The sequence below is a fragment of the Muscardinus avellanarius genome, assembly GCF_963383645.1.
Source record: "Muscardinus avellanarius genome assembly, chromosome: 4".
Taxonomy (NCBI): Eukaryota; Metazoa; Chordata; class Mammalia; order Rodentia; family Gliridae; genus Muscardinus; species Muscardinus avellanarius.
In genome coordinates, this window is record NC_137789.1 from 961885 (window position 1) to 974978 (window position 13094).

The window sequence follows — 13094 nt, forward strand, 5'->3', positions numbered from 1 at the left end:
GTTCCTGGACAGCCTCAGCTACTTAGTGAGGCCCTTCACAACTTAGTGAGACCCTGTTTCAAAATAAAGAATAAGGGCGTGGTGGGCACGCTTGTAATCCCCGTGCTTGGGAGGCTGAGACAGGAGTATCGCACAGGTTCGAAGCCAGCCTCAGCTACTGAGTGAGGCTCTCAGCAACTTAGTGACACCCTGTTTCCAAATAATATATTATATATATATATATAATGTCTGGGAGTATAGCCCGGAGGTAGAAAGCCTCTGGGTTCCACCCCCAGTACCACAAAAGAATAAAAAATAGGCCCGGGTTCCATCCCCAGAGGGCCCCCCCCCAAAAAAAAAAAGAAGCTTCAGAACCCGCTCTCAGGCACTCCTGGGACTGAGCCTTAGACGGGGCTCGGGACGCGGGATTAAACTGGCTAGGGATTTCAGGGATACAAGATGAAGTGTCAAAGGCAGCGTGCGGGCGGCCCTGAGGGGCGGAGCCCCCGGGCGAGGCTCGGCGCCACCGCCCTCCGGCCGGCCCTCTCGGGCGGTGCCGGCGCTCTCCGCCCCGGAAGCGCATTCCGCTCCTTCCGGGTCTCGGGCGCTAGGGACTTCTCGCGAGAGTTCGGCCTCCGGCGCCCAGATCGCGCGAGACTGGCAGGGGGCGGGACGCGAGCGCGCGGCGGCCGCGACGGACGCAAGATGGCGACGGCGACCCTCGCTCTCGTAAGTGAGGGCCGCGGCCCGGGCGGCTCTCGGGTGCTGGGGGGCGCTCGGCGGCCGGCCGGGGCCGAGGGCCCGGGGGCGGTGGGCGCTGGCGCCCGGAGCCGGGCGGGGCGGCGGGGCGGGGCGGGCGGCGCGGCTTCCGGCCCGGGACGCAGCTTCCGGCGGCGGCGTCCGGGAGCTCGGGTGCCGCTCGCCCCGCGGCGCCGGGGCGCGGGGAAGCTGTTACCCCGCGGGGGGAGCACGCGGCCCCTCGGCAGCTCCCGAGCTCTGGGAGGGCTTCGGGGCCGGCGGGGAAACGGGCCGTCCCCGCCCCGGCCCGAGATGCTCCGCGCCCGGCGCCTGGCACCGGGCGCCAGAGGGGGCCGAGCTCGGTGGCGTGCGCTCTAGGAAGGAGCCCCCCTCTGCTCCTGTATGGCCGGAGCTGCTGGAATGACTAGCATGCGGGCAGAATGCACGCCGCCAACAGCACAAGCCGCACTCCCCTCCGAACCTTTCCCCACTGCAGTTCTCCCATGTATTACCTGCCACCCACCCACCCGCAGCCCACTCCCAGGGGAAGGGGCAGGGTCCGAGACGGCAGCTGGACCAGGTAACTGAAGGCAGGGCTGGTCGGCTCAGGGCGTGCCCTGGGGGCCTTGCTTCACGGGAGCAGAAACCCACTTCCCAGGGGGAGAGGAGCTCCTGCACAGGATGTCCTCGCTTGTGAAGGACAGCCCAGTGTGTGGCTTTTACGTGGTTAGCCTCCTACGATGCCCTGCTGTTTTTGTTTTTTGTGACACTGGGAATGGAACCCAGGGGCTGTATATTCTGAGCTATACCCCCAGCTCTATTTTTATTTTGAAACAGGGTCTCACTAGGTTGATAATTTCACTACCTTCCGAGACTGCCCCCCCGGAACCTGCAATCCTCCTGTTTTAGCCTCCTAAGTACTGGGATTACAAGTGTATGCCACCCCTCCGGACTCCTGCTGTTTCTTGAAGCCGCTGGAGCAAACAGTCTTGGCAAGAGGGCAGGCCACAATTAGAGTTGATGGTGAAGGAGACAGAGGTTCGGAGATAAGCACTTAATGCTAGGAAGGCGTAAGAGACTGGCGTGAGCTCCCCAGCTCTGTGGTTGTGTGGTGCCAGTCAGTGGTGTCGTTTTAAAGATGGGCATGAGCAGTAAGTCTGATCTGTAAACAGGGCTGTTAGTGGGTATTTGTTGCCATCCCAATCTTCAAGATAAATATGTGCTCTTTAACTGTCAGGGCCCAGGCTTGCTGCAACAAACTATAGGAAATCTGACACATTTCTGTGTGTGTGTTACTGGGGATTGAATCTAGGGCCATTCTACCTCTGACCTACAAGGACAGCCCTATTTTTCTCCCCCCCCCCCATACTGGGGATTGAACCCAGGGGCATTATACCTCCAAGCTACACCCCAGCTCTATTTTTTTATTCTTTAATTTGAAACAGGGTCTTGCTAGGTTTTGGAGGGCCTCAGTAAGTAGCTGGGGCTGGCTGCGAACCATGATCCTCCTGTCTCAGTCTCCCAAGTACTGGGATTACATCATGTGCCACCACACCTGGCTCTATTTTATTATTTCTTTTTGAAACAGGGTTTCACTAAGTTGCTGAGGACCAACAATCTGTGATCCTTGTCTCAACCACATTTTTTTTTTTTTTTTTTTTTTTTTTTTTTTTTGGTGGTACTGGGTTCCTGGAAGCCCTTCTACCTCCGGGCTACACTCCCAGACCTATTTTTACATTTTTAATTGGAAACAGGGTCTCCTAAGCCAGCGCGCACGCCGCTGGCTTCAAACCTGCGCGATCTTCCTGTGTCTGCCTCCCAAGCGCGGGGATGACAAGCGTGCGCCACCACGCCCGGCTTGCTTGCTTTCTTTTTTTTTTTTTTTTTTTTTAAGGATTGGACCCAGTAGCATTCTATTCTACCTCCAAGCTATACCCCGGACCAATTTTTTATTTTAAATTTTTATTTGGAAAAGGTCTGGCTTTGTTGCTGAGAGTCTCACTGTAAGTTGCTAAGACTGGTCTCAAATCTATGATCCTCCTGTCTCAGCCTCCCAAGTACTGGGATTAGAGGTGTGGGCCACCATTTCCAGTTACATTTTATTTTGAAACAGGGTCTCACTAGGTTGCTGAGAGTTGCTACATTCGATCCTCCTGTCTCAGCCTCCCAGTATAGCATGAGCCACACTCACACTGGGTTTACATTCCCCTTTTATTATTATTATTATTATTATTATTATTATTATTATTTTATTATTATTATTATTATTATTATTTGGTGTGTGAAATTTTCTTTTTTCCTTTTTTTTTTTTTTTTTGGCGGTACTGGGGATGGTACCCAGGGGCATTCTACCTCCAAGCTACACCTCTAGTCCTATTTTTTATTCTTAATTTGAAACAGGGTCTCACTGAATTGCAAAGGGCCTCACTAAGTAGCTGAGGCTGTCTGTGAACCGCAATCCTCTTGACTCAGCCTCTCAAATGCTGGGATGACAAGCGTGCGCCACCACGCCTGGCTTGTGTGTGGAATTTGTGTTGGTGCTGGGGACTGAACCTAGGACTTCACGCATGCTAGTATGCTCTACTTTTGAGCCAGTCTCCCAGCCCCTGGTTTCTAGTGGAAAGGCTTCTAGGTGGGCTGTCTGGTCCTCACAGTCTTGGTTTGGAATACTAAGCCTGTTCCCCTGCCTTGGTTGCTTCTGCTCTTGTGGGAGGGCAGATGGAGTGGCTGATCCTGGCTGGCACAGGGCAGATGGGGAGGGAACAGGGAGATGCAGAAGGGCCTTCTCTCTTGGGACATCCTTTCTGCCTGGTGCTGCAGAAACAGGGTGGCACCCCTCTCAGCGGGGTTGGTCTTCATTGCATCCCCTCTGGTGCCCTGTTCGGTCGTTCCCTTTCTGACGGCCAGGCCTGCTCCCACTAGGGCCTTCACCCTTGCTTTCCTCTCCCGTCCCAGGAACATGGTCACTTTTTCTCCTGGAGGCCGTGGTGGCCTGCGTGTCGCCTTCCAAGGAGGCTGTCTTTCCGCTGCCTCACAGGCAGCCCTGCTCACTTTGTTTTGTCCCCTCAGGAGCTTCCTTACTGCAGCAGCATCTGGTTGGCACATTCTTTATATGCCAGCAGCTGAGCACGAGGCTCCAGAGAGTTTTCTTTTTCTCCTTGTTTTTGTTGCATCTGCAGTGCTCAGAATGGAGCCTGGCCGTGCAGTAAGAGCACTGCTCCATGTGAAGGGCCTTGAACAGATGGAAGACAGCCTCCTGCAGCCCCGCTCCAGGGGTCTGAGGCTGGCATTATTAGTGATGCTGGCAATGGTTAGCACCTGTGGCTTGCTTGCGACCCACAGGGACTGTCTCGGATATTTCATGGGCGGTGATCCAGTAAATCTTCACAGCAGCCCTAGAGGTGAGCCCTGTACAGCTGAGTAGCCTGAGGTCTGGAGCCCGTGTGTCATTTGTCCAAGTGACTGTTTATTTTGTCTTTTATGGAAAGTCATCTTTGTTCTGGTTGCTGAGAGGCATAGCTGGCATACTGGGAAGCATCCTCCTGCAGAGCACCCATTTCAGTTCCAGAGAGAACAGCCTATGACTAGCTGTGGTGATGAATGGGGTTTTTTGGGTGTTCTTCCTAAAGACTGGTTAGAGCAGAGCCCTGGGCTCAGTGTACCTGAGAGCTTTGTTCTGCTGTGAATGGGTGGGACATCCTGCGTAGTATCCACCAGTGGACCGAGTTTTCCCATGGCTCTTATCTGAGCAATGCCCTGGTTCATAAATAGCCTGCTCAGTAGTGTGGGTGGGCAGAAGGTTGTACAGGCCCAAGTCTGGGCCTGCAGCTGAGGTGCTCTTTGGCTGGAGTGTGGCCATGTCAGGGCCCCTCTGCTTTGTCTCTGTTTCTAAACAGCACACCAGTGCTGGCAGCACTGGGAATGGCTCCCTACGCGGCTGGGTCAGCCACTGCTTCTGGGCTCATTTGCTTGTTCTCTCCAGGCTGTGCTCCTGTCCTACCCTAGAGGCCTGAGAACCTCAGGGGTCTGCCCTGGGCGTGACACTTGGCATCTGGCTGTGTCTGTGCACATCTTCCAGGGTGGGCAGAGCTGTCCCTCCATGTCCTTAGATATCTGTGCGTCTCATCCTTGAGCTGGGAGCAGGGTGAGCACATTTTGTCCTCTCGTCCAGCCGCACAGCCTATGCGGTAGGTAGGTATGTAGGGCCTTTCTGCCTAGTTCTCTGACCTGCCTGAGCCGTCTTTGCCCCTGGCGCCCCTGAGGGCCATGGCAAGAGCTAGCCTTCCTGGGGCTGGCTCAGCTCGACAGTGCTCTTTGTCCCTCCTGAGTATGGTTTCTGTCGACTACAGAGGGTCGAGGCTCAGCTGCCCTGCAATCCCAGGGATCAGACAGCCTTGGCTGCTGGGGGCGGGAAGCCTGGGCTTAACCCGAACCTGTGGAGGTCTGAGACTAGAGCTGAGCTGAGGCCAGTCCATGTGTGTGCGAGGTGCCTGCCTCGAGTGTGGAGAGACGGCCAGCTGCTGATCACCCTGTCATCCAGCCTGGCCCTGGAGGGTGTGCAGGAGAGGGCGGCTTTCCTTGGCCTCGCTGCCCTTTCCTCCCGGTTCCATCCTCAGGGACTCCCAACTCTGCCCTGCCCCGATGGCTCTGCTTTCTGCCAGGGCCTGCAACTGGCTGCAGGTGTGCCAGTGGGTTGAGGAGAGGGTAGTGTAAGGTGAAGGTAGTGCTGGGAGATATCGAGTGTGCCCCTTCCCAGCATCCCTTGCTGGGTCACAGGGAGCAGTCCTTCACCTGGAAGCGGAGAGGGCCTGGGCAGTGGGGGTGTGACTCTTGGTTACAGCATCTCCTTCCTGCCTGCAGCAGGTCAATGGCCAGCAAGGAGGGGGGTCCGAGCCGGCGCCGGCGGCAGTGGTGGCAGCAGGAGACAAATGGAAGCCTCCACAGGTATTGACCTCAAGCATCCTCTCCCTCAGGCCTGCCTGCCCACCTGTCCTGTCCTGAGCCTAGAGAGACCTGGCCAGGGGCAGGTTAGGAGAAGCCCAGGAACCCGTCTCTGCCTTCTGGGTAGATCCTGCCTCACCCTCAGGCTCTCCTGTCCCTTCCCCCACTTGGTTTCTGGCCTGGTCTCTCCCCTGTGCATCCATCCTGCCTCAGGCCCCAAGCAGGGCCTGGCAGTGGGCTGGCTGGGCTGGGGTGCTAAGGACTGGACCTTGGCCGTGCTCCTCTGAGCAGTCAGCTTCATGCAGAAGGGTAGGCCTCCTGTTCTAAAATGATAGTTGCAAGGCCGGGCGTGGTGGCGTAGGCTTGTAATCCCAGCACTCGGGAGGTTGAGACCGGAGGATCACGGTTCGCAGACAGCCTCAGCTGCTTAGCGAGGCCTTTTGCAACTCAGTGAGACCCTGTTTCAGAAATGAAAAGACTTTAAAAATAGGGCTGGGGGTGTAGTTTGGAGGTACAATGCCCCTGGGTTCCATCCCCGGTACCACAAAAATAAACAAACACACAAACAAAATGATGGTTGCAGCCAGGTGTGGTGGTGCACACTTGTAATCCCAGTACTTGGGAGGCTGAGACGGGAGGCTGACAGTCTTGTGGCCAGCCTTAGCAACTTAGACCCTATTTCAAAATAAAAGAACAAAATAGGGTTGGGGTGTAACTCAGAGGAAGAAAGCCCCTGAGTTCCATCCCCAGTACTGCAAAAATAAATAAGATGACAGGTGCATTTGGTTTAGAACCAGAAATGTAAGTGTCCATTTTAGCTCTTAATTTAAATAGGACAGTAGCATGCAAGTCAAAGCATAGGTGTAGGCCAGCCCAGCCGCCTCTGTGCTCAGCGGGTGTGAATGAGCCTTGTCCTGCTCTGGTTGCTGGCCCTAGGCAGGCCCTCTGGGAAGTGGAGCTGGGCTTTGTCGTCGCTTGGTGCCCCCTTGTTTGTGTTTCTCCACGGCACTGCCTGCATCCAGAGGGTCCCAGCAGGCCTGTGGTATGTGGCCTGGGTCCTTCTCCTGGTCCCCAGGCACCCTGGGGGGGAAGTAGCCTAGACCCTGGGAAGCTTCAGGGCGGAGGCTCAGGCCCCAGCTGCTGTCCAGTGACCATTGGTGGGTGGGAGAAGGGCCTTTTGTTCACCAAGACAAAGAGGAGATTGAAAAGTTTCTAGGGACTGAGGGGCTGGCATTGATTTCCATGGTGACAGCCTGCTCCAGCATCCCAGTCTTGGGCCCTCTCCCACTAAGTAGGAATGGGCCTGGGGCCAGCAGGGGGAGCAGGGACAGGCTGAGCAAGATCCATCCACTGCCAGTCCCCGGTCCTCGATGCCAACAAACAAAATGGGCCTGCTTGGGGCTCTGGTTGCCCAGGAAGGGGCCTCCTAGGCTTCCTGCCGTTGACCCTGGGCTAGAAACCCCGCACTCAGGTGGCCAGATGGGGGGTCGCGGTTTGGGTCCACTGGCCCTGGCTCCTTTGTCCCTCAGTTCTTCCTTCTCACTGTGTGCTGGGGGCCCCCTCTTCTCTGCTGTCCCTCTCAAGGCTGCATCTGGAAGCCAAAGAGGGCCTGGGGGTCTTTTGAGTTAGTAGACAGGCAGGCATGTGTTCTCTCTGCCCTTCCCCCACTCAGCTGGCCCTGCAGATGGGCTTCTCTCCCTGCTTAGATGGCTGTGTTCTTCCCCCTGCAAGGAACTTGGTTGGAACTGCTTTGATAGAAGGACCGTAAACACACTCCAGTTCCGTTTGCTTGGGTTCGTACTGGCTGTGGCGAGCCACCCTGTCTCAGCATCTCCTGGTCTGCAGGCACACCTGGCTGGCTCTGCTTCTGCCTTCTCCCAGGGCACTGGGCACAGCTTGGGCAGGAGTTTGGTGGAAGCAGGCTGGAGTCTCCTGTAGGGCCCGTGTGGCCTGGAGAGCACCCCGGCTCTCAGAGGTGTGCACAGTATCTGCAGGGCCAGCGATGGGCAATGGGGACGAGACCCTTTGTCAGTCCATGGGCCATGGCAGGGGCCACGAGGCATCTAAGAGGCCAGCCTGCCCAGCAGCCTAAGGAGGAAGGTGCCCCACAATGTCTGAAGAGTCTGGTCCCACTCTGGCTTCCTGCAGAGCAGCTGAGGTTGGCTGGCCTGCTGAGTGGGTGGAGGCTGCGGGTCAGGCTGGTACCCACTGGCTCCTCTCCTCCACCAAGGCGGCTCCTCAGGGGTCTGTTGTGGCCTGGGCCTCTCAACTGCCCCGGGCTGGCTCAGGACCCCCAAGATACCTGCCTGCCTCGGGCTATGTCCCACCCGTGGGTCCTTGTTGAGACAGGCCTGGGATGGGGATGGGTGGCGGTGCAGACCCACATCCAAGCCAGGCAGAGGGCAGTCTGTGCTAGGGACTGATCCTCTCCAGGAAGGGACTGGGGAGACGGGGCCATGCAAGGAGATCTTGAGCAGCAGCTGAATGCCTCCCCTGCTTCCTCCTCCAGGGCACAGATCCCATCAAGATGGAGAACGGGCAGAGTACAGCCGCCAAGCTGGGGCTGCCTCCCCTGACGCCTGAGCAGCAGGAGGCCCTCCAAAAGGTGAGCGCAAGGCCTGGGTGCTGTGGGGCGGGGAGGGGGGGGCAGCCACCTCCCTGCGGTGGCCGGGTGCTCTTCACCACTGTCGCTCGCAGGCCAAGAAGTACGCCATGGAGCAGAGCATCAAGAGCGTGCTGGTGAAGCAGACCATCGCGCACCAGCAGCAGCAGCTCACCAACCTGCAGGTGAGCCCCGCCACCCACCGCCACCACCTAGCCTGGGCCAGGAAGCCCCTGCCCTCCCCGCCGCCTCCTCTTCCTTCTCTTCCTCTTCGGTGCCAGCGGCGGCCCCAGCGGTGTTAGGGTTCTCAGGTTCTCAAGGACTCCTCCTCGGGCCCTCCCTGCGGCATGAGCAGCCCAGCCTTCCCGCCTGCTGCTCGCCGCGGCCCCTCTCCACCGCCTCCCTGCTCCTCATCTGTAGTTCTGCCCATCCGCCTTCTTGGTCTTCCCACTGTTGCCTCTGGGTCTCCCGCACCCTGTCCCCCGCGGCCAGCTCCCACCCGCAGTGAGCCCAGGCCGCCGGGCCCTGCCAGGCCCGAGGCTGCGCTGCCCGCATGGGAAGAGGCCTGTGTGAGGCCTGCGAGCTCCTTCCCGGGCCTTGCGCCCTCCTCCCCAGGCCAGCCCTCAACATTCACTGCGCCAGAAGAGCTGGCTGGTCGTGGTGCTTCGTCCGCCCCTCCTGCCTCCCTTCCTTCTGCCTGCCGCAGAGGTGGCGGGCAGGGCACCCGGGGCTCTGAGCCCCCGGCAGGTGCCGGCGCAGGCCGCTCGGCCGCAGTGTGGGAAGGCAGGCGGGCCTCCCTCCCTGGCAGGCGGGCAGGCGGGCGCTCCGGCCTGGCCGCTGTCTGCGTGAGTGTTGACGCGGGGCTGCTGGGCTCCAACAGACTGAACTCTGTCTTTACTGTCTTTCAGATGGCAGCAGTGACAATGGGCTTTGGAGATCCTCTCTCACCTTTGCAATCGGTCAATAGAAATGCTCACTTCTTCCGGGGCTCATGTCCTTAGTCAGGGCTAGGGGGGGCAGCGCAGCCCGCTGCTGGGGACCTGGCTCCCCTGGCCGGCCCTGCCCGCCAGCTCTGGACGAGCGAGCAGAGCGCCAGGCATGGCGGGGCCGGTGGTGCGGGCACCCACCCGGGACCGCCCCTGGGGAGGCCTCCATCCGCTCTGAGGGCCCGCCTTAAAACTAACCGGCCAGGTAACTGCGGAGGGCAGCCGCGGCAGCCAGCCAGGGCGGGTAGCTGCCGGTGCCAGGCTCACCTGCGCCTTGTGACCACACAGGCGCGCACCTGGGGCTCCAGCTCCATCAGCCTCCAGGGTGCCCGGGCCCTTGGGTGGGGTCAAGCCCTGAGGAGAGAGGGGTCCTAAATCGTGGCCCCATCAGATCCTGGGGGGAGGGGGGGAGGGCGGGGCTGGGAGGACCTGAGTAAGCAAGAGACAAAGCACAAAGACCTGAGCCAGGGGCCTGGCTGTCAGCGGGGTAGAGGCCCTGTGGCCGGGGGAGGCAGAGACTGGCCAAGGCTGCGGCCAGCAGAGGAGCCTGGGAGGGACTTGCCCCTCCCTCGCCCAGAGGTGGGCTGAGGAGGCCAGCCCCGTCTTGGGGAAGGAAGATCCTGAGGCATGAATCTACCCAGAGGAGCCATTCCTGAATGAGCTGCCCTCAGAGGGAGATACACTAAGTGTCCGCCCAGGGAAGTGTGTGAAAGGGAGCTGTCCACCCCCTGAGGAGACCTGGGCAGTGCAGATGTGGTTAGGGAGAGAGCTCTTTGCCTGCCTGTAGTTGGGGACCCCCTCTGAGGAGGAAACACGGCCCCCTAGGAACTTGCGCTTAGGGACAGATGGCTTCATGCCTGAGGAGTCCACTAGGAGAAGATGATAGGGCTTCACCTCGGCCCCTTTAAGCAGGAGCCTGGGGCCTGTTTGTTGGGGAGCGTAGTTTGAAGAGAGCAGTCAGAGTTTGGGGGAATTTCTAGTTTGAGGGAAGGTAGGCGTCACTGTGGGGAGTCCTGTATTGGGGTGAGATGTGGCCCTTTTAGGGTCCTCTCTGAGTGAGGGGCCGGGCTGGGCCTGTCTCAGGCCTGCTGATCCTGGTAGACGTAAACTGGTCTCCGCTACTGGGACTTTTGTGAGAGCGAGGAGCCCTTGTTCATGCAGGGCAGCAGCCTGGGGCCAAGGGCTTTTGTGATGCTCAGGGAACCCCTGCCTGGGAGCCCACCCCAGGGCGTGGGGAGGTCCCTTAGGACCCAGGCCCACCAACTCCCAGTTCCAGGGAGCCCCGAGGCTTCTCCCTGGCGTCCCCATCTCAAGACACGCTCATGGCTGCAGGCACAGGCTCCGGGCAGCTTGTTTGGAGGGGGTTTGGGACCCAGATAATAAGCAGCACTGAGCCCCTGCCTGAATTGGCCCTGCATGAGCCTGCTCCGTGTTCTCTCCAGGAGCCCCTCCCGGGCTCCTGAGCTCTCCCCTTGGGGTCTCTTCTGGGCAGTGGCGGCCCTGTCTTCTGCCACCCTCTCTTCTGGCCTCCATTCCAGTGGGTCCCTCCAGCTTGGATGGCTCCTCCTTCCCTTTTCTGCTGCAGTACTTGGCGGGAAGGCGGGAGGATCTCCCAGCCCGCCCCAGGGTCCTTGGCCCCAGTCTGGAGGCAAGGGCTGGGTGGGAGGGCACACTGCCCTGCCTCCTGACCAGGCAGCTTTGCTGCTGCAGTTGGCCTGGGACCTGTGTCCTGCGCTGGGCTGGCCTTCCTGGGGTGGGGTCCCAATGACCCCATGCCCTAACCACAGGGGCCGGCCTGCACTGCTGTGTGTGTGGAGCTCTCCCCACTGCGGAGCTGGGCGGGCAGGCGGGGCTGGGCGAGGGCTGCTGAGCCTCCTGCCCCCCTGACAAGCCAGCGGCTCTCTCCTTCTGTCCTGCTGTAGATGGCAGCTCAGCGGCAGCGCGCACTGGCCATTATGTGCCGGGTCTACGTGGGCTCCATCTACTACGAGCTGGGGGAGGACACTATCCGCCAGGCCTTTGCCCCCTTCGGCCCCATCAAGAGCATTGACATGTCCTGGGACTCCGTCACCATGAAGCACAAGGTGAGCGGACGTGGGCCCAGCTGCCCAGGACCTGCCCTCCTGGGCTCTCCTGGCTTAGCAGGGCTCTCCTGTGCCTAGGGCTTTGCCTTCGTGGAGTACGAGGTCCCAGAAGCTGCCCAGCTGGCCTTGGAGCAGATGAATTCAGTGATGCTGGGGGGCAGGAACATCAAGGTGAGGGTGTGGGAGTCGTGTCGTGGACCCACGGAATGCTGCGTCCCGTTCCCCACACGCAGCCTGTGTGCATGGGCCTGGCTGACTGTTCTTCGTCCTCCGCCACTTCCCCAGGTAGGCAGACCCAGCAACATAGGGCAGGCCCAGCCCATCATAGACCAGCTGGCTGAGGAGGCGCGGGCCTTCAACCGGATCTACGTGGCGTCCGTGCACCAGGACCTCTCTGACGACGACATCAAGAGCGTGTTTGAGGCCTTTGGCAAGATCAAGTCTTGCACACTGGCCCGAGACCCCACGACTGGCAAGCACAAGGGCTATGGCTTTATTGGTGAGCTCCTGGGTGAAGAGGGAGGGCCACCTGGCCACTGGGGCTCACCTGGGGCAGGGCTGGTCTCCTCACCGCTGCTCCTGCCCTGCAGAGTACGAGAAGGCCCAGTCGTCCCAGGATGCCGTGTCTTCCATGAACCTCTTTGACCTGGGTGGCCAGTACTTGCGGGTGGGCAAGGCCGTCACGCCCCCCATGCCTCTGTTAACACCTGCCACCCCTGGAGGCCTCCCGCCTGCTGCTGCTGTGGCCGCAGCTGCAGCCACAGCCAAGATTACAGCTCAGGTGAGGGCTGCTGCAGATGTGTGGGCTTGACGGGGTGGTCGTGGGTGGAGGCAACCAGACCAGGGACTGAGGATGGCCTTTGGGTTGCAGGAAGCAGTGGCTGGAGCAGCGGTACTGGGCACCTTGGCCACTCCTGGACTGGTGTCCCCAGCACTGACCTTGGCTCAGCCCCTAGGGGCGCTGCCCCAGGCTGTCATGGCTGCCCAGGCCCCTGGAGTCATCACAGGTGAGTCCGAGCCCTCCACAGCCTTTTCCATTCCTGGCCCTCCCTTGCCCAAGTTGGGGCGGGCCTCCTTCCCAAGGTTTTTCAGGGAAGGTGGACTGCTAGACCTGGTTGGTTTTGCTGCAGGTGTGACCCCAGCTCGACCTCCCATCCCGGTCACCATCCCTTCTGTGGGAGTGGTGAACCCCATTCTGGCTAGCCCCCCAACACTGGGCCTCCTGGAACCCAAGAAGGAGAAGGAAGAGGAGGAGCTGTTTCCTGAGTCAGAGCGGCCAGAGATGCTAAGTGAGCAGGAGCACATGAGCATCTCGGGCAGCAGTGCCCGCCACATGGTCATGCAGAAGCTGCTCCGCAAACAGGAGGTGGGCAGCCGGGGCCTGGAGGGTGGGGGCGGTGGGCCGGGCAGGCCGCAGCACTTAGCCGACCCTCCCCCACAGTCCACAGTGATGGTTCTCCGCAACATGGTGGACCCCAAGGACATCGACGACGACCTGGAAGGGGAGGTGACTGAGGAGTGTGGCAAGTTCGGTGCTGTCAACCGTGTCATCATCTACCAGGAGAAGCAGGGGGAGGAGGAAGACGCAGAAATCATCGTCAAGATTTTTGTGGAGTTCTCCATGGCCTCAGAGACTCACAAGGCCATCCAGGCCCTCAATGGGCGCTGGTTCGCTGGCCGCAAAGTGGTGGCTGAAGTGTACGACCAGGAGCGTTTTGATAACAGTGACCTCTCCGCGTGACCTTGGGCTAGTTCCCCGGACTC

At 59.7% G+C, this 13094-nt stretch overlaps 1 protein-coding gene across 4 annotated transcripts; it reads left to right on the plus strand.

Moving 5' to 3' along the window:
• Positions 1-620: 620 nt before the first annotated feature.
• On the plus strand, positions 621-13071 carry PUF60 (poly(U) binding splicing factor 60; the record flags this gene model as incomplete). 4 transcript variants are annotated; one of them, XM_080694914.1, is made up of 12 exons in its annotated part: positions 621-708; positions 5578-5661; positions 8168-8263; positions 8356-8445; positions 9169-9219; positions 11169-11330; positions 11409-11501; positions 11616-11829; positions 11921-12111; positions 12202-12337; positions 12461-12696; positions 12772-13071. In XM_080694914.1, 12 exons carry the CDS (start codon positions 685-687, stop codon positions 13069-13071), a joined length of 1677 nt encoding a protein of 558 aa, XP_080551040.1. The 4 variants fall into 4 exon arrangements, with proteins under 4 accessions (XP_080551040.1, XP_080551038.1, XP_080551039.1 ...); XM_080694912.1 differs by lacking the exon at positions 5578-5661 and having other exon boundaries at positions 685-708; XM_080694913.1 differs by lacking the exons at positions 5578-5661; positions 9169-9219 and having other exon boundaries at positions 685-708.
• Positions 13072-13094: the final 23 nt, after the last annotated feature.